This window comes from Salvelinus namaycush, chromosome 14 (genome assembly GCF_016432855.1).
Source record: "Salvelinus namaycush isolate Seneca chromosome 14, SaNama_1.0, whole genome shotgun sequence".
In the NCBI taxonomy this organism is placed as follows: domain Eukaryota; kingdom Metazoa; phylum Chordata; class Actinopteri; order Salmoniformes; family Salmonidae; genus Salvelinus; species Salvelinus namaycush.
The window spans coordinates 38,990,937-39,009,672 of NC_052320.1; the positions used below are offsets into that span (position 1 = coordinate 38,990,937).

The 18,736-nt window shown below is 43.8% G+C and overlaps 1 protein-coding gene across 1 annotated transcript; it reads right to left on the bottom strand.

Annotated features, from left to right (window-relative positions):
* Nucleotides 1–11,498: 11,498 nt before the first annotated feature.
* Nucleotides 11,499–17,860, bottom strand: LOC120058990 (troponin C, slow skeletal and cardiac muscles). The gene is made up of 6 exons (XM_039007749.1): nt 17,837–17,860; nt 15,653–15,683; nt 14,818–14,964; nt 14,339–14,453; nt 12,453–12,589; nt 11,499–12,212 (listed from the first exon to the last, which is right to left on the bottom strand). Exons 1-6 carry the CDS (start codon nt 17,858–17,860, stop codon nt 12,181–12,183), a joined length of 486 nt encoding a protein of 161 aa, XP_038863677.1. The 3' UTR covers nt 11,499–12,180.
* Between the last annotated feature and the right edge of the window lie 876 nt (nt 17,861–18,736).

Genomic DNA, 18,736 nt, shown 5'->3' on the forward strand with positions numbered 1-18,736 from the left:
GCTCTGAGACTGACAGGGTTTTAGGGAGAGAGAGAGAGAGAAGGGGGAAAAGGAGATGGAGAGAGAGGGGGGGACAGGGAGAGAGAGAGGGGGAAGGTGAAGGAGAGAGTCGACATTGTGACTGTACAGTATGTGTGTGACTGTGTGTGTTTGTATGTGAGCGTGTGTGTGCGTGCGTGCGTGTGTTAGAGAATGAAAGAGACTGAGATCAGAAGCCCTTCATGTTGCTCCACACCTGTTGTGGTTAAGCACATCCACAGGCCTCCCATTCAGCACATTGATTGACTATTAGATAATCTCACAGCTGCCACTGACTCAATGGTACAAGCATGTCTGGAATAATTGACTTATTTGTTTATCCTTCATTGAACCTGGAGAGTTTCCAAGCGATAAATCACATTTTAAAGTGAGGTCTGACCAATGGGATAATAGTATATGTTAATGTTAATTTTCTGACATTCTAGAGTATTCCTAAAGCCTATTCATTTTAGAACTGTCACTTGTACACCAGTACAACAATGATCTGATATTCACTTTAGTCATGAAAATAAATGAGTAGAGAGCCGGTGTATACGCTGTTCTTTCCCGGTTCTGTGTCAGACCATTGAGCTTTTCCAGTGTGAAAGAGAATCTCATTTGAATCTATGCCGTCATCAGTGGGAGGATTTTTCCCTGGTCACACTTTGCCTGTGGAAGGCAGACGTTCTCAATGTAGAATAATCCTAATCTCACAGTTTGGAAAAGCATGCAGAATGACAGGTTTTTTCCCCCTGCCTCGTGTTGATTTGGCCTATCTTAGTTAGCCAGGATGGAGATGTAGAGGCTGAATTAGGCCTTAAAGCTGCATGTGATCTGAAAGTAATCTCATCAACATATTTGATGAAGCGGGTCATACGGAACCAATCCTCACGTAGGCTACTAGATACCAGGGAAATAATTCTCACCAATTGCCTGTGCACTGCCAATGAGGAAATAATACCAGTGGTCCAACAAAACAAAAGCAGCAAGGAGTTGAACAGTCACATTTCTCCTGCCAATCAGATCACGTCGTTTATGTCAGCGTTGTGTTTACATCCTTTAGCCATCGTTTCAAAGGTGCACGGAGGAACCTCTTGTGTTCCCCCTAAAGGTTCAAACCCGGAACCTTTACATTTTTAACCGTTTTAATAATATATTGTAGAGGTGGCAGCCTATCAGATTGGAGGCCTGGCTTATTGGAGGCGTGGCTTTCAGATAAGTTATTTTTCTCTTCCCGTTAGCGTAAATGTCATTCCTGTTCGTCATGTAAAGTTTGTACACTGCAAATAAAAGATGTCCTTGAATAATTTAGCATATTACATATTCTAATATAATATTAATACCATTGCTGATTACATAGAGTAATAAAGTGGTAACTATTCCAATTTTGGGATTTTTATGAGGAACTCATACACCTCTGTTAGACTCATTGAAGCTACAAGACTGTCCGTTTTCAACCTTAACATGTGATGACAATACACCAGAACAGATTAACAGGAATTGCATTTATGCTAACGGGTGGCCAAAAAAACTATCTATCTTGAAGTAACACCCTTACTAACCCCCGCCTCCACTCCAGGGTTCCTCCAGGATCCCGTTGCTACAGTGAACCATTCAAGGTTCCTCCAAGAACCCCTCAATTAACCGAAGGGGCAAATAGAAGCCATTGACAAGCAATGGTTCCTTGAGGAGCTCCAGGTGTTCCTTGAGAATCTAAAGGGTTCCCCGAGTCACAACTAATTCGAAGACCGTATACATGCACCACATTGGAATGTAATTCACTGTCGTCACTATATTATTTCCTGTTCTTGGGGGATTACAGTTTAATTCCATTGAATTCATGAATCACATATAAGGCCATTAGCATCGCTTCCTCCACCTCCATCTCTGTAATGGAACGAGCCAAAACTCTGGATTTAGCATTAGCACGGACTCTCCCACACAGAGATGGAGGAGTGTGTTTGAAAATGGGGATGGCAGAACTAGGGTACATGGACACCTACAAATCATGCTCGTGTTTTGTGTAACATCCCAGGGCTGTTTAAAAGTGACATAAACCTCTATTTATTTGTTTTTCCAGAAATTCTTGTGATATTGTCGAGTCTAAGAACACAAATCTCCAAACTCAAAAAACACATAGAGTCAACATATTGAAGACTAGTCTCAACTCATTTTTTGCACATATGCTAAGGCTGACACTGGCACATTCTTCTTTTCATCTCTATGTTTTCCATTGGTATCTCTGAGACACTCTCCCCGGCTGATAATCAGCTGAGCTCTTTTGAAAACAAGCTCGATAACCTTCATGACAGAGACACAATACCGTGTAGATACATCAACACATACGCCGACGTTCAAATCTACCATGGGAAAGTGTTGATCGTACAATTAATTAATTAATTTAGGAGAAGCTTGAATGGTACGAGGTTTTCATCAGCGAATGATGAGATGAGGTGACTTGAACAACTTCATTTCTATAACGTTGTTCCACAGATCTTAGTAATAGAGAATGAAAGCGTTTTGTTCAGTAAGAGTTCTAAGTCTGTGCTCTTTGCTACATTTTGAGTTAGGCCTACTACTTGGTGTCTATACTTAGCTTGTAGTTTAGTATGAATGTCTTGTATCCGCATCCACAATGTATCTACTGTACAGTAGAGTATTACTTTATTTATCCCAACTTGGGAAATTGTTTTATCACAGCATGCATCATCAATAACTTATAAGGACAGGACACGTAACAATGACAGACACATAATACCATTTAAAAAATAAATAAACACATAGTTTCTATGTATCTAGAGTATATTGACTGTCAATCTAAGTAACACAATACAAAAAATCCCCGTCAGAATCCGTTTTCCTCTACAACCGCCAAAAGTCTCATGGGACTCGTCTGAAGGTAACCGGTACCGGTTTAAAAAGTAAATGGAAGTATGGAGGTAGTTTTGTGGCTACTCCAAAAAATGTGTTAAATCAAAGATAATTTGTAAAAATCCAAATAACTTCACAGATCTTCGTTGTAAAGGGTTTAAACACTGTTTCCCATGCTTTTTCAATGAACCATAGACAATTAATGAACATGCACCTGTGGAACGGTCATTAAGACACTAACAGCTTACAGACGGTAGGCAATTAAGGTCACAGTTATGAAAACCTAGGACACTAAAGAGGCCTTTCTACGGACTCTGAAAAACACGAAAAGAAAGATGCCATGCTCCCTGCTCTTCTGCGTGAACGTGCCTTAGGCATGCTGCAAGGAAGCATGCGGACTGTAGATGTGGCCGGGGCAATAAATTGCAATGTCCGTACTGTGAGACGCCTAAGACAGCGCTACAGAGAGACAGGACGGACAGCTGATCGTCCTCGCTGTGGCAGACCACGTGTAACAACACCTGCACAGGATCGATACATCCGAACATCACACCTGTGGGACAGCTACAGGATGGCAACAACAACTGCTCGAGTTACACCAGGAACGCACAGTCCCTCCATCAGTGCTCAGACTGTCCACAATAGGCTGAGAGGGGCTGGACTGAGGGCTTGTAGGCCTGTTGTAAGGCAGGTCCTCACCAGACATCACCGGCAACAACGTCACCTACGGGATTTGCGTTTATTGTCGAAGGAATGAGCTTTACACCGAGGTCTGTACTCTGGAGCGGGATCGATTTGGAGGTGGAGGGTCCGTCATGATCTGGGGCGGTGTGTCACCGCATCATCGGACTGAGCTTGTTGTCATTGCAGGCAATCTCAACGCTGTGCGTTACAGGGAGGACACCCTCCTCCCTCATGTGGTACCCTTCCTGCAGGCTCATCCTGATATGACCCTCCAGCATGACAATGCCACCAGCCATACTGCTCATTCGGTGCGTGATTTCCTGCATGACAGGAATGTCAGTGTTCTGCCATGGCCAGCGAAGAGCCCGGATCTCAATCCCATTGAGCATGTCTGGGACCTGTTGGATCGGAGGGTGAGGGCTAGTGCCATTCCCCCCAGAAATGTCCCGGAACTTGCAGGCGCCTTGTTGGAAGAGTGGGGAAACATCTCACAGCAAGAACTGGTAAATCTGGTGCAGTCCATGAGGAGGAGATGCACAGCAGTACTTAATGCAGCTGGTGGCCACACCAGATACTGACTGTTCCTTTTGATTTTGACCCTCCCTTTGTTCAGGGACACATTATTCAATTTCTGTTAGTCACATTTCTGTGGTACTTGTTCAGTTTATGTCTCAGTTGTTGAATCTTCTTATGTTCATACAAATATTTACACATGTTAAGTTTGCTGAAAATAAACGCAGTTGACAATGAGAGGACGTTTCTTTTTTTGTTGAGTTTACATCTCCTAGATATAGGACAGACACTTCATAACCTTACTCCTTATTCATACTTTTTTATGTATTTTTTTTGCCATTATGAATGTGTTATTCAATGCTATAGGCTATGGGCTATAGTAGTAAAGGCCAAATTCAATATGTAATGAAAAAATGCTTTATTTATTCATTTTTGATAGATAAAAGGGCCTACATTTCAAAATCAAATAGCTAAATGATCCATGGTATGACCATCTTAAAACAATTCCATTTCAGCTCATGTATTAGATTTGTAAAAAGTAATCAACATAAGGGCATTTTGTCTTTTTTTCCCACAATGTCATGGTGAAATGTTTTGTTGATTTCACGTTGAAATCACTTTAGTTGACAACTCAACCAAATGTAAGAACTGACGTCTGTGCCTAGCGGGTCCTTATCTAACCAGGAAGTGTCTTATCTTTCCAGGAAGTTTTTTGAGATAAGAAAACATCAACTTTTCAAGAGAGATATCCCCCCTATCTACTGTCATATCTCTTTCCATTTACCGAAGCGAACACAAAATTGTTTCTGAGACGTAGATCTCGATGTAGAGGGAAGAGAAGGGTGTGGTGGCCCTGAGAATAATGGGTCGTGTAGCCACATGGAATACGAGAGGCAGACAGAGGATACCATCTGCCAGAAGCCACTGTTTCCATGACCAAATCCACCATCCCACCTGGGCCATGTACACTAACTGTACACACCAAGAACGGCAAAACAGAGTTCTCTAGTCAAATGATTACTGCAATTTTCCGTGGAAAAGTTCAGCGGGACAGTGGGGCCTCCTTGGAAAGCACCTTAATGTTAGATAGAGGGTGAGAGTTTACAAGACAGGGTCAATCTGTACTGTTTAAGGGCGCATTCCTCAGACGTACACAGACCCAACACAAAACACAGGCTATCGCTCCAGTATATGTAAACCCAGACCTCAGACCTGGGTCATTGGTGGGAATGACTGGTATCCCACTCATGCAAGGCCATATGGTGCTTACAGTATGGAATAGCTGGCTGAGCCAATCAGAGCCGTGCCTCAGGCCTTGAAATCCCAGCACACAGGTTACCATAACAATGATGTCACTGGATGCGAGTGGGCTCTGTGAGTGGGTAAATCCAGGGCCAGAGAGTTCCGCTTTGGTCACTTTGCCTCTATCCCCTACACCAGGGATCTAGATTCAGCCGCGGGCCGATTTTTTTCTGGAACGGAAATTTATAGACTGCAAATTGACCGCAAGAAGCCCAACCAGGGGCCTCCCGGGTGGCGCAGTGGTCTAGGGCACTGCAGCGCAGTGCTAACTGCGCCACCAGAGTCTCTGGGTTCCCGCCCAGGCTCTGTCGCAGCCGGCCGCGACCGGGAGGTCCGTGGGGCGACGCACAATTGGCATAGCGTCGTCCGGGTTAGGGAGGGTTTGGCCGGTAGGGATATCCTTGTCTCATCGCGCTCCAGCGACTCCTGTGGCGGGCTGGGCGCAGTGCGCGCTAACCAAGGGGGCCAGGTACACGGTGTTTCCTCCGACACATTGGTGCGGCTGGCTTCCGGGTTGGAGGCGCGCTGTGTTAAGAAGCAGTGCGGCTTGGTTGGGTTGTGCTTCGGAGGACGCATGGCTTTCGACCTTCGTCTCTCCCGAGCCCGTACGGGAGTTGTAGCGATGAGACAAGATAGTAATTACTAGCGATTGGATACCACGAAAATTGGGGAGAAAATGGGATAAAATTAAAAAATAATAATAAGAATAATAAAAAAAGAATTAAAAAAAAAAGAAGCCCAACCAGATATACAGTAGTTTGACTAAAACATAATCATTTCAAACCTTGCTTACATATGTGTAATTCATGTGTCTCTCTATTATGCGTGGGAATACTTGGGAACAGATTTCTTAAATTAAAATCACTTGGAGCTGACTTCCTGGTGTTTTTACACTCTTTTATGTCCAACAATACAAATTCCACAATTTATTTGACTTTTTTTTCAGTAAACTTGGGGGGGCAGTTGGGGAACTCCGCCCTACAACATAGAGATTACATTTATAGTACATACATCAGCAGAGTTGTCTGCTTCATGTGTGAGTTACACGTTTCCCCCAACACGGTTGTGTTTAGAACAGAGGGCTCGGATGGGTGCCGTTGTGAGCGAGAAATCACAAACACTAAAAATAATATGATATCTTTTGAATATCTTTAAAAATAGACAAAGCATTTTATTTCATGTAACAATACATTGAAACAAAAAACAATTGCTCACATTGATTGGAAGCTGTAAATAGAACCGCGGGATTTGGAGATTCCTATTTCTCGAATCCTTACTCTTCCATGGCCCATCGTGGTTAGTACGGCCGAACAGTACTTCAGTGTTCTCTGAAGGAGAGAAGTGGGATGAAGCATCATAACACAATATTCTGTCTGTTCCAGTCTGATTTGCACTTTCCACTCTCTCTTTGTGTACGCTTTCCACTCCCTCATTGTGCATTTACAGTAACAAGGACCAAACTACTCATTTCATTTCCTCATGAAAAAAAGAATGGTTTGAGATGTCACATATTTTTGTGGATCTGTTTTGTATCTTCTTCCTAGGAGTAAATTGTTAGGCTTTTAGATCATCTGCGATAATTCTCTACTTCTGCCTCTTAATCTTTTTAGGGTAGTATTCTCAACTCGCTGAATACAATTACTCTCACACCCTAAGGTGTTCTTACTTGATTATTAATAGTATGTGAGCAAACGTCAAAGACAGAAAACGATGATCATATTACAGAAAATGTTCTACCTTGACCTAACAAGGATCAGCTCACCAAAAAAGGGGAGAATTTCAAGACATGATACCCTTGTATTTTGTGCCTTTGTCCGTGGTGAATTGAAGAATAACACCATGGATGATATCTGTTGTTGGAACACTTCCAAGAGCATTTCATGTAGTCGAGCGGGTAAAACAGGAATCCCATAAGCCCACAAGCCTGCTGCTTTCAACTAAGCTCCATTTCTATGTAGGAGGTAGTGACATTGTATGATTAGTTAACTCCTTAGAAATGCACTATCAACAACATAAGGGCAAAGTAATTCCTGAAATGAAGATGAATTCATTCATTGTGAAATATATCATAATCTGTAGGAATCGAAGAATGTATCTGAAGTATACGTTTAGCAAAAAAAGTAGCAAAAGCTGATTTCAGAAAATAGTGATATTATTAGATGTTACTCAGTTGAAACACATTTGAGTTGGTTAAGAGTTCCTATAAAACCTTTTTTTATTTTTTATAACTTGTCATGTGGATTGCTTTCATAGATCCATAATTGAATTCCCATTTTTCACTAGATCGTACTCCTGCAATGTGATCTGTGCTGTGCGTCATCATCGATAGTGCATCAATCAACACAACCCCATGCCAGCGTCTAGCTCCATGACAGCCATGGGATAACAACATTCCACACGCACACACACACTCAATGAATGAATGAATGAATGGAAAGGGCCCCATTACATAATGTTGGTCGATGAAACATATTTGCATCCACCTTGCCTCAAACACTGTCAGAGGTCATTGTTACAGGGGCGTAGGCATCAGGCACAGCACACACAATAGAAAGCAAGTCATAGGCCTCCTGTGTGTCCCTTAAAGACAGATTACCTAATGTGGCTCTTTAAAAGGTCCAATCCAGCCATTTTTTTATCTCAATATCAAATCATTTATGTACCTTACTGTTTTTAATTAAAATAGTAAAAAAGAAACAAAAATAGCTTTTTAGCAAAGAGACATTTCTCATGCGAGAATTTAACTCGGACTGTCTGGGTGTGGTCTGAGTGGGGAGGTGGAAACTGAAAACTAGCAGTTATTGGCAGTGAGGTTTGGAACTCTCTTGTTGGTCTATTAACTCATTTACTGCCTGGCGATGTCACCAGGCAGTCCAAAACTCCATCCCACCAAAACAGGCTGAAATTGCAGCCAGTCTGTTCAAACAGCTCTTACAATAGAACGGCATTATCATAATTTTCACAATTTCACAGTATTATTCCAACATCACAGCGTGGAAATAGATATATAACACAGGAAAATCACATTTTTAACTGCACTGGGCCTTTAAGATATATAACCACACTGCAGTGGGTCTTAATGACAGGAGGCATGAGTCATCAGGCCTGTCTTACATAACTGAGTCACTCCCCCACCCTGCCTACTGTTCCACACCCAGACCCATTCATTCACATTCACACACCACTGGAACCTACTACTACTAAGCCTTTTACTGCCTTTCATTGACTAGGACCAACACATGGCCAATCATGCTCTATACAAATGCTGTGTTACTGTGAATTGCAAAATCTATGACAAAGCGGAGCTTTTCAGAAAGAAATTGCAACGGAAATGTATTTAGGATATTCCTCCTGCTTTGATTAGTTGTATTCTAAAGACACACACACCGCCTGACTCACTCACAGGCCTTGTATGAATACTCCACAATTAACAGAAAGAGCAGGACCCCAGCTGCGACTGCTGCTGTTGCTGTGATGCCCAACAGCTTTCTCCCAAATCAGGGCCTTTCATGCAGCCAGACGTCCAGTCAATGGAAGGTCCTGGGCTTAATCATTTAGACCTGTAGTAAGAGTGTTTCTGTCTGTGTGACTTCCGTCGGTCTAAATCAAATCAAATAAAATGTTGTTGGTCACATGCACACGGTTAGCAGATGTTATTGCGAGTGTAGCGAAATGCTTGTGCTTCTAGTTCCGACAGTGCAGCAATATCTAACATGTAATCTAACAATTCCACAACAACTACCTAATACACACAAATCTAAGTAAAGGAACGGAATAAGAATACATACATATAAATATATGGATGAGCAATGGCAGAGCGGCATAGGCAAGATGCAATAGATGGTATAAAATACAGTATATACATATGAGATGAGTGATGCAAGATATGTAAACATAATTAAAGTGGCATTATTAAAGTGACTAGTGATCCATTTATTAAGGTGGCCAATGATTTCAAGTCTGTATGTAGGCAGCAACCTCTCTGTGTTAGTGATGGCTGTTTTAACAGTCTGATTGCCTTGAGATAGAAGCTGTTTTTCAGTCTCTCGGTCCCAGCTTTGATGCACCTGTATTGACCTCGCCTTCTGGATGGTAGCGGGGTGAACAGGCAGTGGCTCGGGTGGTTGTTGACCTTGATGATATTTTTGGCCTTCCTGTGACATCGGGTACTGTAGGTGTCCTGGAGGGCAGGTAGTTTGCCCCCGGTGATGCGTTGTGCAGAGTGGAGACCCTTACGGTTGTGGGCGGTGCAGTTGCCATACCAGGCGCTGATACAGCCCGACAGGATGCTCTCAATTGTGCATCTGTCAAAGTTTGTGAGGGTTTTAGGTGACAAGCCACATTTCTTCAGCCTCCTGAGCTATAGTCAATGAACAGCATTCTTACATAGGTATTCCTCTTGTCCAGATGGGATAGGGCAGTGTGCAGTGTGATTGCGATTGCATCGTCAATGGACCTATTGGGCCGGTAAGCAAATTGAAGTGGGTCTAGGGTCACCATCCGATCATTCTCATTCTTCACGTTCTCTAGCTCAGGGCTGTTCAATTCCGATCCTTGAGGGCCGAAACACTTCTTTTTGTTGTTTCTACCTAGTAGTTAATTGCACTCACCTGGTGTTCCAGGTCTAAATCAGTCCCTGATTAGAAGGAGAGGATGAAAACCAGAAAAGGTTTTGGCCCTCCAGGACAGCCCTGCATTGACAGCCCTGCAGCTCATTGCCTTCAGCTTGACCTGAGCATGGTTTTGTTTAAACAGATTGATTCGAAATGTTTAAGGTGATAGTTTTACATCTATTTTGACATGTGTTTATACTCTCTTAAAATGTCTGTGTATGATATCGCTATCCTTTTCTTTGAAAATAGTCGTAGCTCACTTGGATCACATGTTCATGTTTGAGGTTTGTATTGCGGTCCTACGGCGGTCACAGTCGTTTTTATTGAAGTAGAATAACATAATTGTGTATTGATATCATTATTACGCTCGGCGACTGACATGTCGTCCTCCACCAATAATGGTAATGGCCTCTCAGTGATTGTATGTTTCTCTACTGACACTTAGTGGTAAGAATGATAACTGCACACTGTTGTTCTTTTGCGCAGGTAAAAGCATGTCTGTCGATTGTGTACAGGTTATATCAACAATCGATACAATTTAAAGGGGCAATTTCGCTAGATGAATTTGAAGTTAACTCATGTCAATGATCTTGATTACAGCAATCTGACAATCAATTTGTTATAGTTAGTCAATTAGTAGAGGGTTTTACATGTTCTGGAAACAATAATTTCAACACATTGAACTGAAATATCCTATCCAAGTCACTGAGCACACTGGATGTCAGTATAGTACACTGACACATTGGCTCACGGGCCTAGCACAGAGCCTATTGTTCCTCAGTACTGGTCCTCTCTGCCTTGTAAGGCTAAAGGCATTTGATTGTCAACTGGTGTCGGTCAAATATGATCCCCTAACATGGGCACTAACGTAATTAGACATAAATAGCTCTTGTCTCAATACATTGTGTAACTAGATACCAGCCCACATACGGGTGGCAGGTAGGTTAGTGTGTTGGGCCATTATCTGAAATGTTCCTAGTTCAAATCCCTGAGCTGACAAGGTGAAAATCTGTTGATGTGCCCCTAATTACTCCAGGATCACTGTTGATAATGGCAGACTCTGGCTATGACCTCACCTTCTCAGGGAGAGTGGGCTATGCAAAAGATATTTTCTCATACACACTTGTACATCTGTGAAATAGGACAAATAGAAGCTCCCACCTAATTCTTCTTATTATACCCCTGCAGAGAAGATCCTCTGTGTAGCACCAAAATCTACAGTACAATAAAAAGGAGAGAACTACAATATGGAGACATCAGAAGGACTCTGAAGAGTTGGAGCAAATAGTGAAGTTCACAAGTTATAACGAACGATTCATGCCAACTGCATACAGGATCTTATTGAGTTTTATCCCATACTTTTAAAAGTAAAGCAGAACTCCTATGTATAAAAAAAAAAATATTCTCATGGTGAAGAATCATTTCCGCTCAAAAAACACTCCGTTGAAGCAAACACTTCCAAACAGATACGATAGGCGAACCCGGGGCGTTGCTTTGGCGAACACGTTTATTACTTGAAGGTACATTCTAAGCAGACGTATGGTGTGTACATCCACCACAGGCTCTCCAGCAGACTAAACGGCCCCGAGGGAATCTGTTAAACATACAACCGGTGCATTATGCCACTGTGTCTACACTGCATTTCAATGTATGTTCGGACTACTAATGGGCTAATCAAAGTAGGGTATAATTACAGAGACTTACAGGGACAGATGTACTGTCCTATGCCAAAAAGAATGTATTTCAAACAGCATTGTGTCCGGTAGCACAACATCAGCAACTTGGAAAAATAAGAGATTTGTAAACTGTTTGTGGCACTGCAAAAAATTCATATGCATTTGAAATGAAACAATAATGCATAGTTCAAGTAGGCAAACTGAAGTAATATGTGAGTTGTTATTGTGAGTGTTCTGGTTGGTTACATTTACTCAAACGCAGTATATGGGCACCGGAACAAGTTACAAACAGTACTTACAACAATGCAAGAAATTGTAAAAAGTTATAAAAAAAAAATACATAAGCAATCAGATTATTGAACTAAGTCTTGCAAAGTCGTTCAGAAGTTCTGCCGATGACATCCAAAAGGCAACCTCCGGTTTTCCGTAGATGTCTATGACGTCGAAGAGAAATAGAAAAATATCACTAAGGGTCGGGGGACTCTGTCTTCTCTTGATGCTGTTTATTCTACTCCTTTCATAAACTCCAAGAACTCTGGAACCAAGAGGAGGAAAAAGGGAGTCAATTAAGTGAATTATTTTCCTCACTTTGGTCACTACACAGCTTTACTTGTGAATAACACAGCATGTTACCATGCATAATTCATATTCCCAATTTCCTTTTCTAGCAGTGAAGTATCCATACAACTGTTCATTTGCATCAGTATCATGAATAAAATACATGAAAGCTTCTGTCTCTGCACTATGTGCTTAACTTCCATTTCCAAAACTTTACCGTCATAGTCGATTTTCCCGTCGTTGTTCTTGTCCCCGTCCTTCATGAGCTCCTCGATGTCGTCCTCAGTGATGGCCTCCCCTGTGGCCTCCAGCATTACCTTCAGCTCCTCCAGGTCTATGTAGCCGTCCGCATTCCTGGGAGGCCATAGATTATATATTTCTTTATTATCTGATTTCACAGATGTATGCTTTACGTGCAATAAAATGCATTGCGATAGGGTGAGAGACATGGCATAGGCCAAGACATATCAAACATACAAATTCACAAAATGACTGCTTAAGGACTCTTACCCCTCCCTTCCCCGTTATGCAACTGTGCCCCCTCCCTATACTCAATATTACACATTCCCCAAGATCCCTGAGCACTGCACGTGGTGTTATTCCACAATCATATCATTTCAATATCCATGGATCATTTTGCAGTTAGTTACATTTCACGTTTCACTATTGCACGTTCCCAAATGAGTGCTTCCCTCCCCATACTCCTAGTATCCTCCATCCCCATACTCCTAGTATCCTCCATCCCCATACTCCTAGTATCCTCCCTCCCCATACTCCTAGTATCCTCCCTCCCCATACTCCTAGTATCCTCCATCCCCATACTCCTAGTATCCTCCATCCCCATACTCCTAGTATCCTCCATCCCCATACTCCTAGTATCCTCCATCCCCATACTCCTAGTATCCTCCATCCCCATACTCCTAGTATCCTCCATCCCCATACTCCTAGTATCCTCCATCCCCATACTCCTAGTATCCTCCCTCCCCATACTCCTAGTATCCTCCATCCCCATACTCCTAGTATCCTCCCTCCCCATACTCCTAGTATCCTCCATCCCCATACTCCTAGTATCCTCCATCCCCATACTCCTAGTATCCTCCCTCCCCATACTCCTAGTATCCTCCCTCCCCATACTCCTAGTATCCTCCATCCCCATACTCCTAGTATCCTCCCTCCCCATACTCCTAGTATCCTCCATCCCCATACTCCTAGTATCCTCCATCCCCATACTCCTAGTATCCTCCCTCCCCATACTCCTAGTATCCTCCCTCCCCATACTCCTAGTATCCTCCCTCCCCATACTCCTAGTATCCTCCATCCCCATACTCCTAGTATCCTCCATCCCCATACTCCTAGTATCCTCCCTCCCCATACTCCTAGTATCCTCCATCCCCATACTCCTAGTATCCTCCCTCCCCATACTCCTAGTATCCTCCCTCCCCATACTCCTAGTATCCTCCATCCCCATACTCCTAGTATCCTCCATCCCCATACTCCTAGTATCCTCCCTCCCCATACTCCTAGTATCCTCCATCCCCATACTCCTAGTATCCTCCATCCCCATACTCCTAGTATCCTCCCTCCCCATACTCCTAGTATCCTCCCTCCCCATACTCCTAGTATCCTCCATCCCCATACTCCTAGTATCCTCCATCCCCATACTCCTAGTATCCTCCATCCCCATACTCCTAGTATCCTCCCTCCCCATACTCCTAGTATCCTCCATCCCCATACTCCTAGTATCCTCCTCATTTGTTCATAAGGGTCAGTGCAACTTGCACAACATCGTTTACACTGGGGAGTCTGTAGCGTTTAGGAGAGGAGGATTATACTGCTTCACAAATCGGTTAACCAGGGAACATGACTGTTTCTGTATTAGTATTTATACTATGTAGTATTTGCCTTGTCAAACAATGACAAGTAGGCAAAAACAGAAACAAACTAGCACCCAAGCTAAAACTCTGCAGTGTACATTCCTGTGTATTTGTCTATCCTGGTGGTACTAGGCTGTGGGTACTTAGTCGGGTAAGACTATGAAGAGTTACTTTTCGAGAGTTCGTCCCCCTCATGAATCTCCTTATGTACTTGTGAGGATAAACGTACTTGTCAAACATGCGGAAGAGGTCTGCCAGTTCCTCCTCTGTCTTTCCTTTGCTGTCGTCTTTCATGCACCTCACCATCATCACCAAGAACTCGTCAAAGTCCACCGTCCCACTGCCTGCAAAGACATGTCAACAGAAGGATGCCACACAACCTTTTGGATCAAGGAGCCTATCTTTGATATAGCAGCTACATGTGACCAGATCCTCTACTCAGCCATGTGATGCTTGTCTTTTGTGTGTTTACTGTCTTACAAAGAACAGTGTACAACTGTCCCTGCCGGCCCATCAATGAGCCATGAATTGGCCTTTTGATGAGCAGAACACTTGTGTCTGCCTTTGTTGTGTACCATCCTCATCCACTGCTGATGAGCTAACCTCTTACTCGAACACGTGGTTCACGATAGGAACTATTCATGGGAAATACATTTGCCTATTGTAGTCATTTGAGTCGGTCTCTTTGGTGTGAGCGTGTGTGTTTACCGTCTTCATCCACCTCGTCGATCATCTCTTGCAGCTCCTCTGGGGTGGGGTTCTGCCCCAGCATCCTCATCACCTTGCCCAGCTCCTTGGTGCTGATGCAGCCATCCTCTGCATCCTGGACAAAGATGTCAAAGGCTGCCTTGAACTCTGCAACACACAGCACAGCACATGACCATGGTCAGTTATTATTCTTCTCCCCTCTCCCCCTTTTGTTTTCATGGTCAGTTCTATGTGTAGGCTACTTTAGTGTAAGATACGCTTTTATAGTCAATCAACTTATTTGGGGCTTGCGAGTGGCGCAGCAGTTCAAGGCACTGTATCTCAGTGCAAGAGGTGTCACTATAGTCCCTGGTTTGAATCCAGGCTGTAATCATATCCGGGCCGTGATTGGCAGTCCCATAGGGTGGCGCACAATTGGCCCAGCTTCGTCTGGGTTTGGTAGGCCGTCATTGTAAATAAGAATTTGTTCTTAACTAGTTAAATAAAGGTTAAATAAAAAATGTGATCCTCTGAGATATCTAGAATTTACTTTTCATCTTGGCCTGAAGGAGTGAATGGTACACATTTTAGGCCAAATATTGATTTAGATGTGATTCAATTTAGTAGAACGTGAAGATATATATCCCACGTAAAGAAGCATTTATGCATAGGCCTCAGAGACCGACATAGATTAGTAAACCATAATGACACTTAGATGCAGTGTTTCCCCTATATGTATTTAGCAGCGGCGCACCCCCGCTGCTAAATTGTGGCCACCACAAAAAAAATAACTACTTTGGCACCGCTACTAAAATAATTCCTATGGGAAACACTGAGATGAACACATTTTACATACCATTTTTCTGCTCGTCTGTCAGCTGCTCTACCTATTGAAGAAATGGAAAGTTTTCAGAAGCAGTCGAGCCAATATCTGTTATTGAATCCACTCTGGAATGTCTTTTACAACCCAAAATCCTAACTTGGATTCACTGTATTCCTTTGATAGGCACAATATAATATTTTCCATTCGTGCAATAGCACGTGTATAATATCTACGCTCTTCCCTTCATTTGAATCTTATTTGTGGAGTTTTCAAATTCAGTTCAGACAAGGCCCAGTCCTAAACCATAAAATGTTGATAGAGAAACCGAGTGTATGAAAACAATCCTTCTGTCACGAATCCCGCCGAAGATGGTGCCTCTTCCTGTTCGGGCGGCGCTCGGCGGTCGTCGTCACCGGCCTACTAGCTGCCATCGATTCTATTCTTTTTGTTTCTGTTAGTTTGGGCTGATTGGGTGCACCCGTTTTGAGTTTAGTTTTGTGGGTAGGCTATTTAAGGGCAGTAAGCCCGCTGGCTTTTGTGCAGGCTTGTTTCTCTGTTATTTGGTGTTGGATTGTATTGTGGATTTATTATTTTTTCTGGACAGTTTAGTCCTGTGTTTTGGACTCGTATTTTCATGCGCCCGTGTGTTTAGGGCATGATCGTTTTTCCTTGTCTGCTGGAAAATAAATCCACGTTCTTGAATCCCTGCTCTCTGCGCTTGACTCCTCCACCCAGTACTCCTAGCAGCTCTGACACCTTCAGAGGATTTACAGTAGACTCCACAAGGTGGAACCAATTCTCTGGAACAGTGCACCTCAAATGTTGCCTTAGTTTACACAAAGCTTGCCCCCCCCCCCCCCCCCCAAAAAAGTTATTTTGGTCCTTCACACTTGGTCATCCATCCCTCACAAAACACAAAACCTATATTTCATACATGAGGCCTGTGCCAGTGAGAGGCAGGGTTAAAAATACATTGACAGGAGGATCAGAAACAGCAGATAAAGGACAGAATACACAGTGCTTTAAATTAGCATAGCTGTGGATCTGGTTCCACAATGGAACAGTAATCCAGGGAAAGCTACCGCGAATGAGAGAGGGAGACAGCTGCTTATGTAAGAGTCATTGTCTGTCGTCCACAACAAATTAAACACACATTCCGCTGGTGATGATATATGGGGGAAAAAGAGCCGTGTCCATCTAAACATCGACACGCACGCATACACACACACACACACACACATTCCGGTCTGTTTCCCTGCAGTTGACTCCTCTAGCTGTAATGCCCAGTAGAGACTCGGGAAGCCCAGCCCAGCCCAGCCCAGCCCATCAGCCACCAGGCAGCAGGCATAGATAGCTAGACAGATAAACAAACAGCTCTCCCAGCCCTCCCAGTGGCTCACACAGATAATGCTGGAATTCAGCTGTGTGTGTGTGTGTGGGGGGGAGGGGGGGGGGGGGTGGTATCTAGACCCGAAGCCCTCTTCTGGCACCACAGAAACACACATGCAGGAGGCTAGGAGCAACTGGCCAAAATTAGCCGATGAGAAGTGAGACTGCTCCATTTGTAGTCATGAATGAAACCACAGTGTGGACCAGGGGCTTGTCCTGCTTCTGACCCCTGGAGTGCTCCTATCAAACCTGATAGGCTTCAAGAGGCACAAGGTCTATATATGTATGGTGTCTCACCTCACTTGTCAAAGGCTGGCGTTGTGTGTGTTAGCTTGACAGACACAGTTTGTGATGGAAGTTGAATCATCTGAGCAATGTCAGAATTACAAATTGCTACATTGTTGTAAGGGGAATATCCAAATGTACCTCATTTGAATTAATTGTTGATCTGAAACATTATAGTCTGTCGTTTAAAACTGTTAAAAACATAAAAGTGTTATTAAGTGGATTTTACCCTCAATACTAAATATTACAGGTACTTTTCATTCTATTTAAGGGTGAATCCTACCCTCAGGTGCTGAAGTATTCATTTGAAATAGTAACCTACCTAAACCTTTACACTCCAAAAGACAAAAATCTGACAACAAAATATTCTTAGACTACAATTAAACCAAAACAGCATTTTCATCCATGTCACCTATCACTGAAAATCCAAAGTTGAACAACATTAAAAGCAAACCATTCATGATGATGTTACCTACTAAATACAAACACTTTCACATTCTCCACAAACAATATACCCTGTTGTAGAAGTGGAGTGGGACGTACCGCTGCTTTGTAGATGTCGTTCATGATGGAGGCTTGGCTTGGCAGCTGCCCGTCTGTCTGTAGGGTGTAGTGGCACAGAGGAGCGAGGTAGAGCACAGCTAGGAGCAGGACACTGGCCCCATCCTGGGAGGGTTTTATAGCTGGAGCCTGGCAGGGCCTGGTCCCTCCCTACCCTGCTTGCCTGCCCGCCCATCCCCCTGGGTGTCTCACGTGCATCTATGTGTGTGTGTGTGTCATTGGGCCGATCTATCACAATCACCAGGCTCAGATAAAAATGTAGCTGCTCTTAGAGGGTACACTTTGGAATGGAATGAAGTGAAGGGGCACGCAATGGCGAACCTTAATCTCCAGGGAGGGAGCTAGAGACACTCAACATTCCACCATCAGTCGTGGACCAGCGGGGCAGGGGAGACGGGCATGGAGGGCAGACCAGAGCAAAAGGGGGCTTGGGACAGGAGGGGGCAGAGGGTGGGCAACTTTGAATAGAGGATGGGGGTTTAGAGGGCTAGGGATAAGAGTCAGGGGACTGGGGACGGGAGCGGGAGGCAGAGCAGTTCAGACAAACGTGTTAAAGCCTGCCATTAACGAACACAATCAAAGAGATGTGTGTGTGTGTGTGTGTGTGTGTGTGTGTGTGTGTGTGTGTGTGTGTGTGTGTGTGTGTGTGTGTGTGTGTGGTGCGTGCGTGCGTGCGTGCGTGCGTGCGTGCGTGCGTGCGTGCGTGCGTGCGTGCGTGCGTGCGTGCGTGCGTGCGTGCGTGCGTGCGTGCGTGCGTGCGTGCGTGCGTGCATGCTGCCTTCCTGCGTCGAGCGTGGGTGCATGTGTGTTTGTTAGTGTATCAATGTGTGGATAAAGTCAAATGAAACAGTGCTTGGCTTTATATCATTTCAGTAACTCGAG

Excerpts from the sequence above, each read along its gene's own strand:
- LOC120058990 (XM_039007749.1), bottom strand. The coding sequence starts at position 17,860 with ATGAACGACATCTACAAAGCAGCG. Across the intron at positions 14,965-15,652 it reads GACAGACGAGCAGAAAAATG|AGTTCAAGGCAGCCTTTGAC; the intron begins GTATGTAAAATG and ends TGTGTGTTGCAG. Across the intron at positions 12,213-12,452 it reads CGGGAAAATCGACTATGACG|AGTTCTTGGAGTTTATGAAA; the intron begins GTAAAGTTTTGG and ends TCTTGGTTCCAG.